The sequence below is a fragment of the Prunus persica genome, chromosome G8 (genome assembly GCF_000346465.2).
Source record: "Prunus persica cultivar Lovell chromosome G8, Prunus_persica_NCBIv2, whole genome shotgun sequence".
NCBI classification, from domain to species: Eukaryota; Viridiplantae; Streptophyta; class Magnoliopsida; order Rosales; family Rosaceae; genus Prunus; species Prunus persica.
The window spans coordinates 10,516,150-10,540,672 of record NC_034016.1 but is presented as its reverse complement, the minus strand read 5'-3'; the positions used below and the strand labels follow the sequence as shown (position 1 = coordinate 10,540,672).

The 24,523-nt window shown below is 37.0% G+C and overlaps 1 protein-coding gene across 1 annotated transcript; it reads left to right on the top strand.

The window, feature by feature from the left end:
• LOC18767070 (gamma-glutamyl peptidase 5) lies at positions 692 to 4,457 on the top strand. Its single transcript, XM_007199574.2, has 4 exons — positions 692 to 1,188; positions 3,633 to 3,785; positions 3,864 to 4,031; positions 4,121 to 4,457. The coding sequence occupies exons 1-4, from the start codon at positions 880 to 882 to the stop codon at positions 4,220 to 4,222; spliced, it is 732 nt and encodes a 243-aa protein (XP_007199636.1). The 5' UTR covers positions 692 to 879; the 3' UTR covers positions 4,223 to 4,457.

The window sequence follows — 24,523 nt, the reverse complement described above, 5'->3', positions numbered from 1 at the left end:
TTGCATTAAAAGAGGGGCGTGCGTGCACTCCATTCTCCAATAATCTGCATGGGATGGGACAAAAGGTCACGGAAGGAAATAAAAAAAGCAAACAAATTGTTTTCCATTTAAAAACAAAAATAATTGTAAAGTAACTATTAATATAGTGATTTGGAGTAATTATTCTTCGAGATAAAATTTTGAGTTGAATTCGAGTCCTAAAATTCGTGTAGTGTGTATGAGTTTAATATATTATCGTCTCTTTCAATAAAAAATTATTCAAAAAATAGAAAATTATATTGTTTAAACAAATCCTTCGATGCAATGTCTTATTGGGTTAAAATTAATAAATGAAAATATCCCAATCAAACACCAAAAAAAATGCTTTAAAAGATTAGAGAACAGATTTTGCTTTTTAGGTCTTTGTCGCTTTGACATGGCAGTGCAAAAAAAGGCAACTTTGCCCGGGGATTGTGAGCAGGTTCATTTCTTGTTCAAATGGAGGCCAATTTGGCAGTCAGGTTCATATTTGTTAACTGAAGAATATTTTATAGGAACAAAATAAATAAATAAATAAATAAGATGAGGCAAATGGAAAGGGGTAGATTTGACAAATCACCCTAGGGTGTCAAATTTGTAAAATAGGAAGCCAAACATGGCCCTTTCTAGAACCCCATCAGTTTAAAACCAGCCCCGTTGGTTTTCCAATTGCCCCATCTGGCAATCTCCATTATTCTTCAACATACAAGTCCAAGGAGTTTCAACTTTCCACACCAAAATCCCCTCTGTCTCTCTCAAAAAATCCCATTTTGAAGAGTCAGAGAGGCCTTCCAACCTCTCTCTAGAAACCCCTAAACAACACAGGATTTAATCCACATTAAGAGAGAGAGAGAGAGGAAGATGGTTGGGAAGAAATTTGCTGTGCTTTTGTGTGCAGAGGACTCGGAGTACGTGAAGAAGATGTATGGGGGGTACTTTGGGGTTTTTCTGAAAATGCTAGCTGAGGAAGGGGAGGCCTGGGACCTGTACAGAGTGGCGTGTGGGGAGTTCCCATTGGATGAGGAGATTGATGGCTATGACGGGTTTGTGATATCTGGCAGCAGCAGAGATGCCCATGGCAATGATGCTTGGATCTGCAGGCTCTTGGCCCTCCTGAAGAAATTGGATGACATGAAGAAGAAGGTCCTGGGCATTTGCTTTGGCCACCAGGTAAGTTCATTTTCTCACCCTCCCTCAAAGGTTTACAAGGGCATTATGGTCATATCAGTTTAATTTGCTTAAATAGGTTCCCATTTTTTCCTGGGTTTTTGGATTTGATTCCATGAAGAAAAAAGTTCCAAGGCAATTTTTGGCTTTTAAAAGTGAGGGCATTTTAGACATTTTAATGCTATAAGGGTATAAGGGTCATTTCGTGGGTTGCGGAATTAATTGAGATTAAAATAAATCCATCCAATCGGCGTTGAAGAAAACGAAACGCCAAGAAACGCTTAAAATGGTAACTTTTTTGTTTTGGGGTCGAATGGGTAGTTTAAGGCCGTTGTCATGTCGTTCTTGTGAAAGGGTTTAGGAGGGGCCCACCACCTATAACGTACGCGCAGGCAGTTTGGAGGTTGAGTTTGAGAATGGCTCCGAAAAGGTTGTTGTGTGGTCCATAAGACGGGAACTTGTGTGTCAGTGGTCCATCTACCGTACGATTGTGACGCCTTTGTCCGCACATTGTGTTTATGGGATTCTCATGATATTGTAACCCACGCGCCACCTCCTTTTATAGTATCTCTCTTTTCTTAGTAAAAAATAATTACGGTGAGTCATAAGATTATATCTTATATACAATCTACATGAATTTAAATACTATGATTTTATGTGCTTTTAAAAAATACGAAAAAAGTAAATCTTTTCCTGTTTACCTTTTTTTTTTTTTAATGCAAATACGAGAATTATAAACCTAAATTTCACAGGCGCGCATGTCCAAAGAGGTCGAAAAAGAAAATAGGAGCAACAAAAAGAGAGAGCGCAGTCTCCCAAAGAAAGGAAGTTGAAAAAATTTGTGTCACATCCTAATAATTTTAGTAACATCTGAAATGATACTAAGATTATCATATTTTTATACCATATTATATAATTCAATAAAGGTCATCTTTATTAAAAAGATAGTATATAATATAATATAAAAATATGATAAGTCTAACATTTTTCTACTTTTTAATAGTAAAAAAAACATGTCAATTTCAACTGTTGTAGATGTTTTTGTCAAATCAATTTACAATCTCCATTTGGATTTTGTTGTTAGGAACAGGAGGGGTTCCACTCCTCTCTTGTGGGCCCAAGTTAAACCATTTGTTTGTTCCACGTGTTGACAACGTGGCTGACTCTCTGGTGCTTGGCTTTTACATGACATGGAGATCATGGACACCAAGTTCATGATGCCCACTAATAACATTACCCAGTAGGGCACTAGACTAAATGCTTCACCTAAAGGAGTTGATATTATTTACATAAAAATGAACAATTCATACAAAATGATTGTAATATTTGGCCATATCGATATAGATTACATTATTGAGCGGACAAATAACTTTGTTATTATTAGACATAGAGAAACAATAGCAATTGTTAATGTCAAAACCCTAAATTGCGTAAACTTTGTCAATACACATACAGAGTGTGGTTTAAATTTGTTGAGTAGCATCACGAATCTTAGTCCGTTTTAATATACCGTCTAAAATTGCCTCAAATTAACTAGACTTGATCTTTTAACTGAAATGTTTTATTTTTGTATATGCTTTGTCATGTATTTTCATGTATAAAAGACTCATTATAGTGAATATGTTACACGTGTGACACGTTTTGAATGGAGATTATTCTCATATATATATATATATATATATGTATGTGGTTTCTCTTGATCATTGATGACTGGGTTAGGATAAACTTCCACATACGATTGAGGGTGACACACAAAAAGCTGAAAACCCATGTCACTGAAAGCTAATTCAATTGACGTAGGCCAGACTTCAATTATAATATGTATGAAAGTTTCATTGCATTTGCATGCTCGATCTATCCAACAGCCTAATGTGGACAAAAGGGTAGTTTGTGGAAGTCCTTTTAGGCTCATGTTGTGTGTTTTTCACATTGAAAATAGTCGGTCGCTCTCTCTCTCTCTCTCTCTCTATATATATATATAACTTGTGGAAAAAAATGTGGACCTTTGCCATTGTTTTTATTAAATTTGGATTTCTCATGGCTTTTACCTTCACAAGTTGGGTGCTTGGTGCAAGGTCTTGCATTGTCCCCCATTATGAACATTCAGATAAAGTTGTGTAACATCAAATGCACAAGTTAGAATATCAATTTTTCTTTAATCTTTTTGAGTTGTAATGGAATCTGTGATATTGTATAATCTATGTAGGATCAATGGAGGTAAAAAGATTGAGCTCAATGGTTATTATTATTTTTTATTTTTGGGAAAGCATTGACCTTTTGGTTATATGTCAATTCTTTGAATGAAATAATAAGATATTTCTGCTGCCAACCCCTTAGCCACCCTATAAATTATTGCCTTTCCCTATCTTGAACATCTGTTTCTTTTTCGGGTTGCCCTTTTATGTTTGCAATGATGTAATTGATATTGTTTTTTATGGTTTGATTAGATTTTGAGCCGTGCGTTGGGAGGAAAATCCGGCAGGGCCATCACCGGGTGGGACATAGGAATCCGGACCGTCCACTTGTCAGCATCTTCCAAGGCTTTCTCATCTCTCAAAATTCCAGCTCTTCTCTCCATATATGAAATCCATCGAGATGAGGTTTGTATCTCCAGAAATGCACTGCTAATAGACCTAGTAAGTTTTGCTTACTGAAATTAAAAATTAAAAATGAATTAGGTGTGGGAGCTTCCTCCTAAGGCTGAGTTGATTGCATGGTCGGAGAAGACTGGGGTGGAGATGTTCAAGTATGGAGATCACATCATGGGCATCCAAGGCCACCCTGAGTACACCAAGGACATCCTTCTCAACCTTATTGATCGTCTCGTGAAACTCGAATACATCGTGGTACGAGTATTTATTGTGCTAGAACACTGAAACTGAGAGTGCTATTTTTATTTCGTAACGTAATTTCTTTACTGTTAATTTGGTTTTAGGACACTGAAACTGAGGAGTTGAAGGCCAAGCTGCAGGCGAGTGAGCCAGACCAAGAGGCATGGAAGAGTGTCTGCAGAAGCTTTCTCAAGGGAGAATTATGATGATAAATTTCCAATGTATGGGAAAATAAAATAAAAAAAAGAGAGGTGTAAATATGCTGTGTTGAGGAGAGGCTAAGAAAGGGTTGTGCGGGTTGGGCAGTTTTCAGTGTGATAGGCAGAAGAAGCTTAGGTGGGTAACTGTATTTAGGTTGGAAGCTTAAGATGTTATCTAGTGTATTCCCAAGGGAATTTGCAAGGTTGGCTACTCTAATAAAATCTGTGTTTTTTTTAAATATTCCCACTAACATTATATTGAGATAAATATGGCACGTGGTGAATGAAAGATTTTGAATCCATCGTGAAATTAAAGCATGTACCAAAAAGAATAAAATAAATTATATTTTCCTCCTTATTGATTAAATTTTTAGAGTTATATTTCTTTTTAGATTTTGAATACAAGTGAAAGTATAAACTACAATGGGAGGGTTTTTCACACACACTACTAATATATCGTGGAGATTTGAAACTGAGACAATTGGTTCCAAGCCAAGATCTTTTTCCACTTGGCTAGACCTTGTTGGCTATTTCTTTTTATATTATATATTTTTTTTAACAAGCATAATTTCATTAATAAATGGGTAAATACAAGAGATGCATACAAAGAAAACACCCCACATGGAGGTTCTTGCATACAATAAATCCAGCAAGACAGTGAGTAATAACTATTACAAATTCAAGCCCAACTCACTCAGAGTGATAGAAAGAGGATCACGAAGACTCTTTATAGCACCAGTGCCACAAAGAGACCATGAGAACAACTAATTTTGCATGAACAAGGATCCAGAAGCACCAAAAGTGAAATGGCCTTACCACTCAACATCCACTTGGCCAAAGAAGGCCACATCACCTCCAACATTCCACATGATCTTACAGCCAGTATGAAAGATCCATCTAGATCTAGCAACTCTACCTCCTCAACATAAAGGATTTTAAAAGCCAGTCCAAAAGGATTAGGAAGAAGCAAAACCCAACACAGAACTTGGGGGAAAATATCTGTACAACATGTGGGGGAGAGAGTAGCCCGGTTTATGTAATACCCCGAAAAATTCAAAGTAGATTTTCTTATATTAGTGAAAAAATAATATTACGGTGAAGGATAATTATGGGTATTTTATCAAGTGATTTTGGATTGAGAATATTGGATTAACTATGTTTAATTTCAAGTTGGACAAAAATACCATTACGTAACATTTTCTGAATTTGTCAACGGAAGTATGAGAAATTGAAGTGATATCATTATGATTCTTAGGTAGAACGATAGTATTTGACTCAACGAACACGTAGAAAATCTTTTTTGAATTTTGGGCCAAAATGATCAAAATACCCCTACGTGTGAATGACCAAAATGCCTTTGTAGGATTTTTTTTTTTTTTAAGAAAAGAAAAGAATTTGAGAAGTGGAGGGCAGGAACCCACTCTTCCTCTCATTCTTTCCCCCTTTCTTCAACCTTTCAAATCCAAAATCATTTTGGAGATGAATTGGTACCGTAATTATTGGTGAGTCATTAGCCTAAGGTGTGAGTTGGAAGTCTACTAGGGGATGAGTCACCTAGGCTAAAATTCCTCAATGATGAATTTGATTTTTTTAGAGCAAAGAGAGGTGAGTAGTTGGCGGGAGGGGGAAGATAATGAGAGAGAGAAGAAGAAGAAGAAGAAGAAGAAGAAGAGGAGAAGACTTGGAAATAAGGGAGATGGAATTTATTACTATTACATCCATGAAAGAATAAAGAAAGTAAATGTGAGAGTAGAAAAGAAAAGGCAAAAAGTCCTTTTTGGTCCATGTAATTTGCCACTTTTACCACTTGGGTCCGTGTAATTTCAATTTGATCAATTTTCGTTTGGCAAGGCGGACTGTCATGGACTGGACTAAATCTTGGGATGTCTCGGATTAGCTCGAATTGGCCTAAGCTGGATTAAGTACACACTTACGTTTGGTGCTGCATCAGACTATGAAGCTGGATTATAAAAATAGTGAAGACCTATGTTTAGTGCTATGTCGGACTAAAAAAATAATTCTTATAATATTTAAATTTAATTGGCGTTTTGGACCTAAAGGATAAATAAATGCTACAAAGAAACCCAATTCAAAGATTTATAACAATATCTGCCTAAAAAAAAATGTTAAACAATAATTTAAAAAAAATTCTGTTTTTTTAAATTTTTTATGAAGAATAAAATTATGATATTTTTTTTTTTTGGCTTCTCAAGATTAATCTTGGTGGAAACATTGTTAAAGGAGCTAAGCTCACTCTATATAATTCTATGTTTTTCAGGGACCAAGTAAAACAATAATTAAAATAATTATATATATACATATATGTATGTATAATTTTTGTATATTTGACTTTTGACTTCAAATTGAAAAATATAATTTGACACTGTAAAAATTGCTTGCCATAAAGAAAGTAGCACATCATGAATTATTAAACTTGTTTCAATATCAAAAAAATATCAAACATTTGTAAATTACTATAGTTTGATTTTTCAAATGCAATATCAAAATAATTATTGTATTATTTAAATTTAATTAAAGATTTTTATCTTAAAAAAATAAATGCGGCAAAAAAAAAAACCCATTCAAAGATCTAAAACAATAATTAAAAGAAAACAAATAAAATTCTAATATTTTTTAAAAAGAAGCGTCGGACTCACGTGTTCTATTTAGCGAGCATGCTATTTAGTGAATCACTTTTCAGGCTCACTGCATTAGACAAGCAAGTGAGGCGTTTTTTTCACTATTGGACTATACAGTCTCATTTAAGTTAGTCCCGTCTCTTACCAAACAAGGGTTTCGAGTGCTATTTAACTCAGTCCAGTCTAGTGAGGCTTACCAAACATGACTGTAGTTTTCAATTTAAGCTATTCAAGGATAAATTATAATTTATGTCAAAATAGAGTAACTGTCGTTAGTTGTTGAGGGGCATTTCTGTCCAAAAACAAAGGTAACCAAAATCCTAAAAAAACCAAGAATAAAATAAATAAAGATTTTTTAAAGTAACCAAAAAAAAAAAAAAACCAGATTATCCAAACCCCACCGGCCCCTATCATCTGTAGCAGATCCAGATAAAACTAAGCTAGAGATAGAGATGCTCCTAAATGGCTGGCACATAGACGCCCAAAGAGCAGCTCTATGCTTTTGAGTGATTTCAAACAACCAAAAGCCCCACCCAACACCCAATTAAAAATAATAAAATGAAACATGAGGGTAAGTGAGGCCATCCTAGAAAACACCCGAAGATGGTGGAAGTTGGGAAGATGAGAGAAAGGAATTGGGAATTTGGGGTTTTGGGGGGCTTAGGGTTTGAGAAGATGAGAAAAAGAATTTGGGAATTGGGGAATTGGAGTCGAATGCTGCTCTTCAAAATGGTTCTTGTTGTAAATATATAAGATGGAGCCCACCTCCATTAGAAGATGCTTGCCTATAAATAAGGCTTCCCCCTACTTGTAATATACACATATATGAGAATGAGAAATCAGTTTCTATAGTCTCTCTATATCTCAATTCCCTCTCTACAGTTTTCTCTAGATTTATAACACGTTATCAGCACGAATTCGCTTTCAAAAATACAAGCTGAATTCTCGGATGAATTCCATCTGCTTCAATACCTTTCTTTCACAAATTTCCAGCAATAGAAAAGGCAAACTAGCAGAGAAACATGATGAACTTTCAGCTGCACAAGCTCAACCATGCTCCATCCTTTCTTTCTCAAATTTCCAGCAATAAAAAAGGCAAGGACCTTTGACCCAGCCAAACAAACACAGAGAAAAATCATATTTACGAATTCGAATTGGAAACACGCGGCTGGGAGTGAGGGACTGCTTCGAGCAGATCATATGCCTCGAGACGATGAACCCGAACCTGCCGAGTTCGACTCGGCCTAACGAGTTTCCGGTGGTTCTGAAGCCGTCCATGGAGGCCATGGAGATCACGCTCCGGGTCGCTGAGGTGGATCCTCGTCGTACCCTGTTTCTCGATGACAACATCCGTAACGTCGCTTTTCTTGGCCTTGAAGTGGTGATTGCTGGAGCTGATCAGCAAGAGGCACATCACCTTGGGTTCTCAAGTTCTCATCACCATGGCAACATAATTCCAATATCTTAGTTCTGACTTCAATATCTTGCCCTTGGAGTTTCTCTCAAGGCTGCTGATGAGAGAAAGGCTACTGCAGAAGACACCATGCTCGCTTACAAGGCTGCCCAGGCATAGCGCTTGCGGATCTTGCACCAACGCATCTGATAAGATTGGGTTCATGGCTAGCAGAGGCGGTGAGGCTGAAGAAGACGACCACTTTGGCCTCCTCTGGTACTTAAGATGATGATGATGATGATCAGTGTTCATCCCAAAACAACAACAATAATAGCATGGACTTGCAACTGGCAAGTGGGCCGTGAGTTTGCTTTCCAAAATGGCAAGTGCAAACAAAAATTGGCAAGTGCAAATAAAATATATATATATATATATTTCACTGATTGACAGCCACCCACTTGGTCTCTTGGTTTTGGAATCTTAACGTGCACTTCGGTCGGGGTAAATATGACTTCTACTTTATAAAATGATTTAATATAATATCATACTATTTGATCGTAGTGTTGATAAGAACCCACCAATAATTGCCTTTACTTTATCGCAAATTTATTTTTACTTAAAGTATGATGTGGAATTGACCCTCATACTTTATGAAATTACTTTACTGTACATTATTTACTGTATGGTGTAGGTTTATTACCCATACAACAGTATCTATTTAAAAGGGTGGTGCGGGTTTATCGTCCACGCCTTTACTTTTATTTAAATGTATGGAGCAGAATTAGTGCCCATACAAGCACGTTTACTTTATGAATTTAATTTACCGCACATTTAATTTTATTTAAGGTATGGTGCGGGATTAACGTCCATACAGCAAGCAATTTAATTTATGAATTTAATTTACCGCACATTTAAATTTATTTAAGGTATGGTGCGGGATTAACGTCCATACAGCAAGCAATTTAATTTATGAATTTATTTTACCGCACATTTACATTTATTTAAAGTATGGTGCGGGTTTATCGTCCATACCAGTAATTTATTTACCAGCAATTTATTTTATGGATTAATTATGCTGTATGATGAGTTTTTTACAGTATGCAGATCAGGACCAGAAGTTCCTTGATCCTCATCATACAATTACATCAGGACTTGAAGATCCTTGATGATGATATTAATATGAGAGCTGGCAGTCTCTCCGGTATTATATTTGTAAACATGTCATTGGACTTAAGGGTCCTTGATCCCTGACATGTAAATAAGGACCTGGGGTTCCTTAATGATGTAACAGTACCGTATTGGTTCATAGTGCCGTACACATGGATAATAACTGTACTGGCAAATGTACTGTACACATGAATAGATACGTATTCATGACTTGATGAATAGTACCGGATATATGAATAGTGACGTATACATAAATATTAACCATTTTGGGTAAACCATCACTATTCAAAAAGGGAACCTGTAGTTCCTTAAACTCATGGATGAGCAATTAAATGAGATGCCAGAAGTTCCTCAAGATATGGACAATTATGTAAGGGCTTGAAGTCCAGAAATATGTACAGAAAATTGTAAAAATGTCCATACCATGAGAATATGTGATTTTGGCTTGAGGTTCAAAATCTAACAGTGTTGAGAACCTGAAGTTCCAACAATTAAATGGACAACCCTTGAGGTATTATTGCAAATTGTGGTACGCCACATATTTCTTTGGCATAAGAGAATGATGAATTGAGGCTCCCCACATATTTTGTTATATCTGGGCCGGAAGCTCATGAACCCAAATATATGAGATATTAACGTGGCTTTTACTCAATTCATATTTCATGTTCATTTGAAAAGGGCGAATAAATTCTGAGTTCTGTGTTTAGCCCAGGCCAAAAGTTTCATACGTTGAAATATGAAATTTGGGAGAGTCGATGTGGTTATTTGAACCTATAAGGCGCAAGGTTCCAAACCGTCATTTTGAAAAGACGTAAAAACCACAGGTGCAAGTTTAAGAATGTGCGCAATTATTATAACAGGAACATACAACAGATAGATTTTTTTTCACCTGCAATGAAGGTGCAGGCCCTGTAAAATCTATAAAATTACATTATGTTCTGGAAGCCTCTGAAGGAAGAGGACGGCGCCTCTTAAGCTTAGCCATGAGCCTCTCGTAGTCTCCCAAAATTCTTTCATTGGAGACCTGCAGCATGTCTAGCCTTCTCAGTGTATCAAAGGAGTACGAACTCACCAGTTTCAACAAGGAATTATTCTCTCCTTTAAGTTTCTCAACCTCCTGTTGAGACTCATGAAGCATTCTTTGAAGAGACGAATTTTCAGTTGTTAGCCTCTCAACCTCGTTTGCTCTGGCACGCAAACGATCAGCCATGTTAGAAACAGAAGCAGCACTCTAAATGCTAAAAACCATTGAGTCATCAATAGCCTCTTCCTCAGACCTCCTGTCAACAACATTTCATCCATTGGAATAATGAAATTCCTAGCTACTATGACAGCAGTAGCATCATTCATCATCACAGAATCATTAACTGTGAGATGACGATTTTGGGATACAAAGGATGGACGCCAAACTTTGGCGTCACTGTTTGTTGTGGGAGCATCATTTAAATTGAAATAATTTGGGCAGGAAGAAGAGGAAGCCATTTTTAAGAAGGTTTCGAAGAAAGTCTTAGGAAAACTAAAGTTTCAGAAAATGAAGGAAGTTGAGTTGAAACGCAGTTGCTCCAATCAAGTTTTGCAAAGGCAATATCTATAGGAGGAATTATGGCTACAGTTTTTCAGGATCCCAATATCTTTTCGGATCCCCATATTCTCTTTTTCTTTCCCAGATTCCAAAACTTCACTTGGCCTCCATTAATGTTTGTCGGCACTTTCGGCGTTTTCAAAGTATTATTTTCGTCAAAAGCCGATCTTGCTTTGCGGATTTCACGGAGCTATTTTTTCAAAAGCACCCCGAGAATCTCGCAATCTTCTTATGGTTAATTTGAAATTCACCGGTTCTACCTATTCCTCTTATTTGTGTATAAATGTGTTACTAACGAAATTTTCTTTGCAGAAGACATCCAGTTTTCTCCATACCTAGTGATGCGATATCTACTTGTTTTTCTTATCAGTGAGCATTTAATATGCCCGAGAAGCAAGACTATCTCTGATCATCCATTCAGGAAGCGAGACTATCCCTGATCATGTTTCCGCCACATCAGGGAACTGTGAAGGCAACCTTATGCTCTAATCTCCGGAAGTTCTTCTAGACTAGAAGAAATGAGAGCTTGTTGTTTGCTCCCACCAGCTTCCTTCCTTGATTGCTAAGCTTGTTGTCTGCTCCCACCAGCTTCCTTCCCTGATTGCTTACCTTCTCTTGCAATCAATATCACAATTTTTTTTGCATTTTTTCTCTTTTTGTAACTCTCTGTTCATAAGAGATTTTATTTCTTTAGAATGAACATCTGAAGAAAGAATCCATGGAGTGATCCTAACTCTGAGGGTTATTTGTTTTTGACAGAGAAAAGAGTTGTGATTTTGCTCTTGCAGGATATAACTAGATCATCAAGCGCTACATTATATTTACTGGGCCGATACGAGCTTGAATGATACTTGAGAAAAGTTTCTCCCACCTAAGGATGTAAGCAATACTTGTGTTGTTTTATGCTTATATACTTAGTTGATATTTTATCTTGGAAGGTAACCAAATGGGGAGATAAGTCCGTTCCAAAAGAATGGCTTGTATGTATCCATGAATTATTAACGCAAATTTTACAGATTGCAAGTTGGATACATTGATAATACACTGCATAGATTAAAGTCCCATAAGAACAGAATATGGGTATAGCAGTGATCAATATGATGCACGCCTGTTGCGTAGCAAATGATGTGGATTGAAGTCCCGAAAGGACAATCCTTTGACATGTCAATATTGATATTGTGCACGCCTAATGCGTAGCAAATTGTATGGGTTAAAGTCCCAGAAATTAATTAACATGTATGTATTAATCTGTGGCATGCCTGCAGCATGACAGATATATGGGTTCTAAATGTTCCAACTCCCTAAATAGAGATTATCCACGCCCTACTGTAAAATAACGCTCCATTGGAGGTTATAATCCACATTCTCACATAATAAAAGCCCCATGAAGTGGCTTGGGTACCCAAAAGCAAAGAAATGCTTATAATTGATGCATGCACGTGCAAATGAGAATGATGGGATCATGAATTGATGAATGACAATTTTTGGTTTTGGAGTAGCTACTCAAATCATCAATGGGCTATGTTAATTGGAACCACGTTCAATTATTAAATGTCGACAATATCATTGGCCAAAATGGAATGAGGTAATTCCATTATAGATGAGAATGAACGTGAAAGAACAAACCCACTGTACGAACCCCAAAAGATGTTAATACTGAAATTTATACTTGGGTGTTCGGAATAAAAAGGGAATATACCTACTTTGTATGACACAATATTTCTGGCAGAAACAAGGAATGTTGGGTTTTCTCCATATTTATAGATTCAATTGTGCCCCTTTATTGCACATTTACGGAGAACAACATGTTATCTTTAAGGGTTATTAAATGCACGGAGCATATTGCCAGAAGCGATTCCCTAAAGATGTATAAATAGCTGGGTTAAAGCTATATAATGTGTCATAAAGTTTAATCCCTTTAAACAAAATCCTTGAAAGGATTGAAATTGCATGAAGCAAGTCCCTGAAGGACAGGTGCCTGAAGCACAAAATCTGTACTCAATACTAATGTGCATAAATTGCCTCAGTGAGTACATTGATTATAATATGTTTGCAACACATTCAAGCTTCTGAAGAGTTTAAGAAATATTTGTCTCGACTCAAAGATCGAGCATTATGCCAACGAGATTCTTGCTTATACTAAGAAAGTATTGAAGCATTTTTATGAGGATTATCCGTTGGACACTTTAAGGAATTTCCGGAAGTATATTGGACCGTACATCGTATTTTCCAGATAGAGCTCAACTCCATCACCATCATTTTGGGATGATGTGAGGCATATTTGATGCAATCTCAGCATAACACCATATACGGGCATATTTTTGAGTGAACTTACAAATAGCCCAAGTGTTATTAGATATGCGGACTCTGAAAATCTCTATGGTCGCTTACTGGAAAAAGCTAGTCATGAAGTTTTCAGGGGGAGATATTCATCAGGGGGAGCGTGGTATTAATAAAAACCTTCACACACTGTACTCTTTTTCCTTCATCCAGGTTTTTATCCCACTGGGTTTTTCCTGGTAAGATTTTAACGAGGCAGTGTCGCTCAAGATTGACTCACAGAAGCAGTGTCAACTACAATATTCAGAAAGATGATCAACAGTATGGCTTAAAGATATTTTGCCAAGCATCAGGGGGAGCGTGCTATTAATAAAGATCTTCAAACACTGTACTCTTTTTTCTTCGTCCAGGTTCTTATCCCACTGGGTTTTTTCTGGCAAGGTTTTAACGAGGCAGTGTCGCACGCGTGTCAATATACACAGAATTTTATGTTACACATGATTATGTACTCTTTTTCTTTTTGACCAGTTTTTTATCCCACTGGATTTTTACTGGCAAAGTTTTTAACGAGTCATATTCCATATCATTTGTGGTCTCCAAGGGGGAGTGTTGTAAATATATAAGATGGAGCCCACCTCCATTAGAAGATGCTTGCCTATAAATAAGGCTTCCCCCTACTTGTAATATACACATATATGAGAATGAGAAATCAGTTTCTATACTCTCTCTATATCTCAATTCCCTCTCTACAGTTTTCTCTAGATTTATAACAGTTCTGACCTTTTTTTTTTATATATATATATATAATTTTTTTATAAGGCTTGGCTCAAAACGGTGTCGTTTAGGCTAGGTCATTTAAAAAATTGTATCAGCGTGGACCAAAACAACATTGTTTTGACCAAGGGTTAAAAAAAAAAGAAAAAAAAAATGGAACGTGGGCACACAATTCTACTCCTCTAGTTCAGCCATTTCGTCGAGCACCTGGGGTAGAAAACCAGCCGAAATGGGGTCCCTTGACCCATCTGGTCCCTCTATGCTACGCCACTGCCTATCATCCTCCCCCAAACCAACCCAACAACCTCCCTCACCCCAACTGCTCCCCAGCTCCCCTCTGCGAACCCTCTCTCTCTCTCTCCCCGTCTCTTATTCTCTATCCTCGTCTTTTTCTCTCTCTCCCCATCTCTGTCCAACCCCTCTTCAACCTCATCAACTCCACCCTCTCTGTCCTCCTTCTCGGGTGTCTCAAGACTACGTCGTTGGCGACACCGATCCAGACTCTGCTCGTTGGCCCAAAGCTAGGTGGTGCGGAGGGAAGTTCCCGACCGCCCAACTCGACACCGTGCTTCTCGTTTTGGTGCTCGCGATTGGCTACTTGGAGTTTAGAAATGGGGACGATGACATGGCGAGCGACTGATTACAAGGACTGGATGTGAGAGATTTTTGGGCAAGCGTGGGTTGCGGTTGTCTTGGTCTGGTATTGTTGGGGTAGGGTAGGCTGAGCCCTAGGAAGAAGAGACAGGGAAAGAGAGAAAAAAGACGGGGAAAGAGAATAGGAGACGAGGAGAGAGAGAGAGAGGGTTTACATTAGAGGTGTAAAACGGGACGGGCCGGTCCAGCACGGCACGAGCCCAGCCCATTTAATGAGGTACGGCACGGCACGAGCACGAATATTAATGGATGAAAGCTTGGGCTGGGCCGGGATTGAAAAATGAGGTCTAATGGACTGGGCCGGCCCATGGCCCCAGCCCTCCTCAAGCACGGCATGAGCCCAAGCCCAGCCTACTTATCATTTTTTTCTTTCTCAAAAGTCAAAATGCAATAATTTGACATCTAATGTCATTGTTTATATGCTTTTTATTTATTTATTATTATTAAAAATAATTATAAACATACATTTGATGTCTTTCATTTTAGGAAAATTACTTGGGTCCTTAATTAATTAAACATATCAACTACAAATTAATTAAACAACATTGGACTTGATATCTAATAAATACATATGACATATACGCTGCTCTTATAAAATAATAAGTTGTTTAAAGATGAAAATTTGAAGTGGACTTTGTGAAGTTGGACACTTTTTGTCCTCCGCCCTTTCATATTGTTTGGATATTTGATTGATTAATATTTTCAAAGAGTTCATCATTTCTTGCCTCTAATTATATTTTTAATGTTTATAATTTGAATTATCTAATGGAAAAAAAAATCAAGTGAAAAAAAATCAAATTAAATGGGTTGATTCTTAGGCCCGAGTATGGCACGAGCACGAACACGGGCACGGCACGAGTCTGGCCCGGCCCATTTCAATGTGGAAATGGACTTTGGGCCGGGCAGGGATCAATGATTTTACTAAATGGACCGGACCGACACGGCACAAAAACGTTAAAAGCACGAGTTTAAATGAGACTGGCCGGCCTAACACGGCCCGTTTGACACCTCTAGTTCACATAGGGGGATTAGGTAATCTAGGTTGCAGGGTTGGGTTGGGATGGGGGTGGGGCAGGATGAGGTAGAGGAGCATGATATGGTGGGCGGGGTTTGGGTAATTTGGGTTTCTTTTTTAAATTGTATTCTTGGTTTTTTTTTTTTTTTTTTTTGGTTTAGGTTACCTTTGTTTTGGACCGAAATGCCGATCAACAACTAACAACAATTATTTTAGTTTGATAAAAATTAGAGTTTGTCCTTCAATAGTTTAAATTGAAAACTACAAGGACAAAATTGATCAAATTAAAATGACATGGACCAAAGTGGTAAAAGTGGCAAACTACAAGGACCAAAAAAAACTTTTTGCCAAAAGAAAATGGTGGTGTAGAAGCAATTGGAAGGATGAAAGGTGGGACTCTTGTTCTAAGTTCATTTTCAATTCTTGAGTTTTTGTATAATTATTTGTTTGAGTGGATTTATGGTCATAACTGAGAAAGAGAATGATTTATGAACCTTTTGAGGCATAAGAAAATCAAAAGAAGAATTTTGAAATCAAGATTTTCAAATTTTGGGTGTGTTGATAAATTTATGGGTTTGGTTGTTCAAAATTTAGATCCAAATCTCGTATTTGGGAAGCTTAGGTCAAGGATATGATTTTGGAGTATGATTTCGAGCCTTAAGGATGGTATTTGAGGTGTTGAAAGAGACTCTTGAGAAAATTTTGAAACTTCGTATTTTTTTGAAAATTTTAGTTCATGGGCCTTACTTTGACTCTCGTGTTCCTTTGATTTGTGAAGTATTTTTTTGAAAGGTTTTTATGTTTTGGAAACTAGGAATAGCAAGGGTCAAAACCCTTTTGATTTCATTGATTTTGGTTAAGTTTTGGGGGATCAAATATTGAACTGAAGTTAGGTTTTCAAAACTACCAAAACAGAGGAAGCTGGAAAACGAAAATTCAGATTTTTGGGTTTGTCTTTGGGTTTGAATTTCTCACTAACCGTAGCTCTGTTTTCACATATCTTTAAATGTATAGAAAGCTAAGGTTAAAAGCTTCAATTTGAGTATAGTCTTGCAAAGCTTTTCAATTTTAGTTACGCCAAAAATGAAGTGGAAAACAGGGAAAAAGAAAAGGTCTTTTGGGAAGATGAATAATACCATGCAGTCACCATATGTGTGTTCAGCACATGTGGTGCGATGTTAGTGTCGTTCGTCATCCTCCCCAACTTGATTTTTCTTTTTAAGTTCGTTAATGTTACTTTTGGGACCATCCGAGACTTGTATCTTTTTTACTAAAATTATGTTAAGCGAAAGTACTAATTATTATTTGTCCCTATTGTTCGATTTAGGCTCAAGTGAAAATAGAAGAATTGGAAGGGTAATTCAGTAATCTAATTAGTCGAACATGAGGTAACGTTTTTTGATTTCCTGATGATTGGGCTATGTCACTTTTAGTCTTGGTGCTTATATATTATTGTTGTTTTGCTTCATGAATGTTATTTGATGTTTGATGAAATACTATTTGATGTTATGTGAATATTATTATTTATATTGCTCAGTGGATAATATTTGACGTTGGATGAAAATTATTATTTATGTGATTAAACTTGAAATATTATTGTTTTTATGTGAATTATTATTATTTCGCAGAGATTAATGATGTTTGAGTTGCATTACATATGCATCATAAATATGGTTGTGTTCTGAGTTTGTGTGTGTTTTGAGGTATATCTAAGGGGTGGGAGAAGGCTTTATATATATTTGAGTAAAAATGTAGAATATATATTCAGGTGACAGGAGCAGAGCCTAAATAAATTTAGGTGATGAGAGTAGGGTCTTTAATGAAAAGTGAAATTTGAGAAATTTGTAAATAAAAAAAATGGGGTTCAGGGACGGATGGGGGCTAGTTCATCTTTTAGGGTATTCGGAGCCACAGTGGTAAAATACATGGTATGGGACATGAAGCCTTTTTGCCCTAAGGTATGAATTAGTGAGATTAGAAGGGAGTGAGTTCATGGCATCATCGCATGTGCAAATTTATTTATCTGGTATGGTTGCATAATTTATGTATCTTGTGTTGTTTGATGATGACACTTTGATTAATTATGACAGCTGACCTTAAGGGGTTTGATGATACTCTATTGGGCATTAGAATGCTCATATCCTAACATATTGTGCATGATTCAAAGTGAAGTTTGAGGAAGCAGTTGTTCCACCAAGCTAGTAGGCATTTGTTGTTGATTTGTGTAATATTAGTAGTGAGTAGTCAATCGTTGAATAAGGATCTTAGTGTGTTTTTTACTTTGAGCTACTATGACTCTGATTCTATATTATTAAGTAATTTTTTATTATTTTTTGCTCTAATTCTCATTGTATCATGGTCATAAGGATTTATTCTTATAACTATAGTGCCAGGACCCGACCCAATTTCCGCTTTGGAATTCGAGCCAAGTCCTGTGCATGTCCGACACCTGGCGAATGTCGGGCACAAAAGACCTTTTTATTCCTCTCGTTTCAAATTCTTTTTTCACTTTCCCTTAGACTTCTGCCGAAAATTCGGCAGAGTCTCCCCTGTATTTTGACCAAACCAAAAGTTTTTCACCTGTTAAACAATCAAATAAGTCCACACCAACTGCCAAAATATCTCAAATAACATATCTCAACTCCAGTTTTTCAGTTTCAAATAGATATCAGAGCATTTTCTAGAGTTTTCAGGGTTCTAAGGATTTTCCACAAAACTCTACCTTATTTGGTGGCGCGGAAGCTATGAACGGCCCGGTGGTGGATCCTGCGCACTTCTACGGCCTGGGGGCGAAAAACAGGTTAAAAACGTGAGTGGACAAAAATAAGGTTCTTAAAAACAAGCTAGAACATAATAACCCCCGTTTGAAATACATAGGGATATAAATCGCTAATTTGTCTCTATGTCAAAACAAGGTATCCAAATAAGCATGTAAAGCGTGTTAACGAATATACTCGTATACTGAACAAATATATAAGGATATAAATGCGCGAATATCAAAGAAACTGGTATAAAATAACTGAAAGTCATAATTGAATAAAAGAAAACTCAAAATCCTTTGAAAATACCACCTATTTGTACTCCTGTCATATCCGTCAATTCACCTGGCAGGTCTCGGGCGCCACGCAGTCTACCCGAGCCGCAAACTGGCGAAATCAGGGGACTATGATCAGCCTGATCCGCCAGCAGGTCCTCGATGACACCAAGTCAGCTCGAGTCGCTCTGGCAGGATGCAGGGGATCGTAGTCAGCCTGATCCGCAATCCTGGCAGGTCTCGGGGACAGAGAGTCAGCCGAGCCGCAATCCTGGCAGGTCTCGGGACACCAAGTCTGCCAAGCCGCAAATCCTGGCACTCACGGTCCGAGCGTCCCCGTAACTCATGAGGCAAAGTCAAGTGCACTGACGTAAACTGAAATTGGACTGGATGTCCGTAGACATCGGTCCAACTCTGGGTAATCACCAAATAAATGGTGGGTACATGGTGGTTCTAAAATAAACTATTTTTAGAAAAATCTAATAGCTCACTGCCTTTTTGTGAAACTGACATTTAACTGCTGTCTCTTCTGATAGAGTTCTCAAACTCTGCTTTTTGTATTACTTGAGCTTCAGTAACTAAACAACACGTAAATCAAAGCATTGTACCGCTCACATCACGTTTGAAATAAATAGTTCATAAAACTTCTTCAAAATCAATAATCAAATTAACCCATATAAACTGACTTATAAAAGCTTATTTGTATAAAATCATTATAAATTCATTTAAGTAATCTCATTTATATAAATCATTTATATAACTCCTGCATATAAAATCGTTTATGAAAGAAAGTCCACTCACTGATGGTCCGAGCTAATTGGACCCTTCGAAGGTCCCTCCTGCGGGTCGACTGGATTTCTGGGGCCTGATTATCCCTGAATAATAAATCAATAAACTGCTGAATAAAAAGAATTTAAATTAAACACCCTGCCCCCGGCTCCTAGAAATACGTGCACTCGTTTCAAGTTACTCCTATGCCCACATTAGCCTTTCAGACTCTTAGATCAGTTTTGGAAGACTCGACGCTTGACTAAGCGATAAACCACCAGACCGGCCAATCCGGGACCCCGTGGGTTCATGGTCTCCAATGGCCAATCTGGGCTTCTCTGAAGGTTCCTGATAGATAAGGAACCATATTCCGCGAGTTTGGTCCGAAACGGACGGTCGGATTAGCCGAAATCGCGGTATCGCTTAAAATCCAAACCCTAGCCCCAGGGTTCGCGATTTCGGAGTATCCGGGACTCCGATTCACAATCCGTCGAATCCTACACGATCCTGAAATCAAGTAGACCGACATATCCAAAATTCAGTGTGATCCAATGATTTGACGACACTGCACCCAAGGATTGCGCGATATGAAAAATCCGTTCGGGGCTCAAACGGACTCCGAATCGAGATCCGTGAAATCCTACGCCCTCGTGACGACACGAGGGTCACAAAACTGTACAGAATTATTTCACCACCCTCACCCACGCGCCCCAGCACGCGCGGGCAGATTTGGGTGTCTTAAGCGATTTCTGGTGGTCGAAAAATCTCGGAACCAGGACTCCAAACTCCTATTCTATGTAAAACACCCCATTTGGAGTCACTTTTGTTCTTGGACATACCCCAAAAAGTGACCAGAAACAGTAGATCACGGCGGCCGAAGTTTCGGCCAGAATTCAAGTCTAAAAATCTGACTTTTTGACCAAATTACCATTTTGCCCTTCGCGGTATTTTGATCGTATTTTCTTCGTTACAAGTCCGATTCGGGTCTACTCCGTGTCTACGGACTCGTTTCGCCGTGCTATACGCAATGGCGTAAGCGGAATTGCCAAATTCTTTTCCGATCAAAAAGTCAACTTTTTCCCTATTAAATAATGCGATGGCAAAATTATCTTTTTGCTAGAAGATATTAATCCTACTTTTTAGATATTTTATTTCTTTTTAGATATTTTGTTTTGGGTTATTACATATGGTATGACTCACACTTTAATTTGAGAATATTCCTTATTTTTGGATCAAGGCGTGACCGTTTAAAACTACAGTGGTGTTTTTTTTTTTTTTTGCCAAGAAACTACAATGGAGTGCGAACAATGTTCCTTTAATAAAAGAAATAAATTAAAGTTCACAATCAACTTATTTTTGGGGCATTTCATATTTATATGTTAGGGCAAGTTTCACTTTATTACTTAGAAGTTTACCAAATTTCAGCTTTTACTATATCTAAAGTTATTTTTATCTCACTTTATATCTAACGTTTATTTTCCCCACAACTTTCATACCTTCGTCTGTGTTTTAGTCAAGATCTCTGTTAAACTGTGACGTGGAGAAGCTATAACCCATTAGATGCGCGTAATGTGGCCCAAGTAGATTCGGACTTGATAAACTCCCACAAAAAGGAAAAAGAAAGAAGAAGAAACATATAGATACCAAGCCATGAGCTTGCCAAATTAGATACCTCTTACCAATAGCCTACGAGGCATTCTCTGTTTGACCTTCCATGTTGTTGACATATTCTTAATACTTTTGTCACTTGATTAATGATCAGAAGAATTTTGTTTACAAGGCTTAGATTTTATTTTGAAAGTAATTATATTCTACTTTTTCTAATCAATTTGATTTATAGCTCAATGTGATTCCAATAGAAGTGCAGCAAAGAAATTAGGTAGCTTAAACAAACGTCTTACTGGGGATTAAAACATTTTGGCCAGCCCAAGAATGGTATACGTGGTAGATCCATAGTTGATGATGACTAATTACCAGGGCGGGGTCCTACTTTTCAGAAAGCTTGGGGCGAAAATTAATGTGTGCCTTTTTGTAGATGAGGAATGCTAGTAACCTTCTCTCTAACCTTCTTCTTTGGAGCAACCTTCTCTCTAACATTCTTCTTTGGACCTTCTCCCTTTTTTGCTTGACATGTGTCATTATCCTTATACTTAAAACAATGTCATTAATATATTATACAAGCTAACTTTTGTTTTTCAAGTTTACCCTTATTAAATGTATTCAATTTATCCAAAAAAATTTCACAACTTTCTTACCATCTTATTAAATTTTTTCTAACGTCAATTATTTTTTTTAAAAAGAAAATATCTACTTTTAAGAGGAAATGTTTGGTTTTATTTATTTTTTTAAAAAAAACAAAAAGGGTTTAGATAGAAAAAAAAAAATTTCATTTGTGATTAAAAAAAAATGGACATTTCCTCTTTTTTGAAAAAAGCAGACATTTTCTTTAAAAAAATAATTGACATTTAAAAAAATAATAATAAGATGGTAAGAAAGTTGTGAATTTTTTTTGGATAAATTGAATACATTTAATAAGGGTAAATTTGGAAAGCAAAAGTTAACTTGTATAATATATTAATGACATTGTTTTAAGTGTAAGGAGAATGACACATGTGAAGCAAAAAAGGGAGAAGGTCCAAAGGAGAAGGTTGCTAGCATTCCCCTTTGTAGATACTCGTTTCTCATTTTCAAAGTATATGTAAAAAAAAAATAACTTTTGTTATTTAGATGAATTATGGGCCTTGAGGTTTTTTTTATTTTTTTATTTATAAACATTTTATAAGAATTAGTAAAATCATAAATGAATCAGGCCTCTTAAAATTTATTATGGAAAAAAATATTAATTTTTATAAGAATGGGGCTCTTTACAAACAACATTTTCTAAATAAAATAAAACAATTGGGCCAATATAAGTTACTTGGGTTATGGATTGTCGCTCTATCCGTCCGGGACAGGCTATAATGAGGAGTTTAAAGTGAGGAGACTATTTGAGGAGGTCAATCTCACCATCAACAAATGTAAAGAAATAATGGGACTTAAACATTTTAAATATTTTGATGGTCAGATTGGCCTCCTCAAATAGTCCCCTTACTTTAAACTCTTGATTATAGCCTCCCCGCTGCCCGTCCTAGGGCTAGAACTGGGCCTGTTAATAACCCAAACAGTGAAGGAGAATGAGGTAATGAGTTATGTTAAGCATGGATCTAAGTTTCAATTTCCTTCAATGGATGGGCTACTTGTGTACCGAGTCAATCAGATATGATGCCCCGGGTGTTGATAAAGGCATTGTAAGATAATTTATTATCCCAATCCTTTCAGAATTGGTCTTCTATTCATTATCGGATTGCAAGACTCAAGACTAATCAAGAGCTCAACACAACTCTCAACCTGCAGCCTATGTGTCAGTGTCCCATATGGATTACAAGGCTAAAGGGGTTTCTAGTTCTATGAGAATTAGGATTAAAAGTTCTATAGCAATAAGGATACCTCAAGGAGTCTCTTGATGGGCAAGACTCCTTGAGTGATGCATATAAATAGAACAGCTCCCTCTAAGAGCCGACACACACAAAATCTCATCAAGTGATTCACCCCATCTGGAATCTGAGAATAAGGCATTCGGTGATCTTAGAGAAGAGCTGTCTCCCAGGTGTTTGACAAAAGGCTTCAATGGCAGAACAAGGTTAGTGTTCAAGTTATTATAACTTAATAAGTTTACATGTGGTATCAGAGCATAAGTTATTTTATCTTCTACCTAACCAATTTTGTTGCAGCTTTTAGAACTTGAAAATTGAAGGATAATTAAAGTTTTCAAGGTTAAAGAAACTTGTTACAGCAAGAGTTAAAGTTAACACCTTGCTGTGACAAAACAGAAATTGATCAAAGTTTGTATAGTTCTTGCTGTGCTCTGAGCAAGCCAAAGCAACTCAGACACAACAAGATCTGTACATTCAAAGTTTTATGATCAAACTTGTGTTGAAAATAAAGGCATAATGAATGATTCACTGTCCAAAGATGTGAATGATTTATCGTGCAATTATTTTCAGCAGAACAGCATAAGAGATGAAACATGTAGGCTATCAAGATTGTTCTTCTGTCCAAAGATGTGGAACCTTTCTTGTACAGGAAGCTTATGTGATTTTCATGTCTTAGTGTTGATGAACATGTTTTGATTTCTTCACCTAAAGGTGAGAATTGATCATGTTTTAAAGATTCTGGGGTTTTTCAGTTTTAAACACATATATATATACTATGTGTTTTTCAGTTAATCACAACTCGATTGAAACTCTCATTGGCTCCAACTACACCAAATGGAGGGAAGATGTGGAAATTGCTCTAGGATTGCTGGATTATGAGATGGTCATTGAAGAAGAAGCTCCTGCAGAACCTGCTGCTACTGCATCTGCTGAAGCAAAAGCAAAATATGCAAAATGGATTAAAGCCAACAAGATGGCTATTCTAATCATGAGGAGATCAATTTCACCATCTGTCAGAGGAAGCATCACACCATCTGATAATGCCAAGAAGTTCATTGATTCTATTGCAGAAAAATTTCAGGAATCCAAGAAAGCTGAAATTGGTACTTTGATGGCACAACTTACTGATGCAAAATACAATGGGGAGAAGTGTGTAAGAACACACATATTGAATATGCTGGAAATTGGGAACAAGCTGCAAGCACTCAAAGTCAATGTGGATGAAAATATGATGGTACACTTTGCAATAAATTCTCTACCAAGCACTTTCAAGCACCTTAGAAGCACCTATGTAGCACAGAAGGAAATATGGACAGTAACTGACCTCATAGGCATCTGTGTGCAGGAAGAACAAAATATGAAGAAAGATAAGGCTGAAGAAAGAGTTAACATGGTTCACAACTTCAAACCCAAAAAGGATTTTGGAAAGGGTAAAATTGCTTGGAAGAAAAACAAGGAAGAAAAGGGAAGTAAGGGGCTAGAACCAGAAGTTTTCAAGTGTTACTTCTGCAAGAAATTTGGTCATATG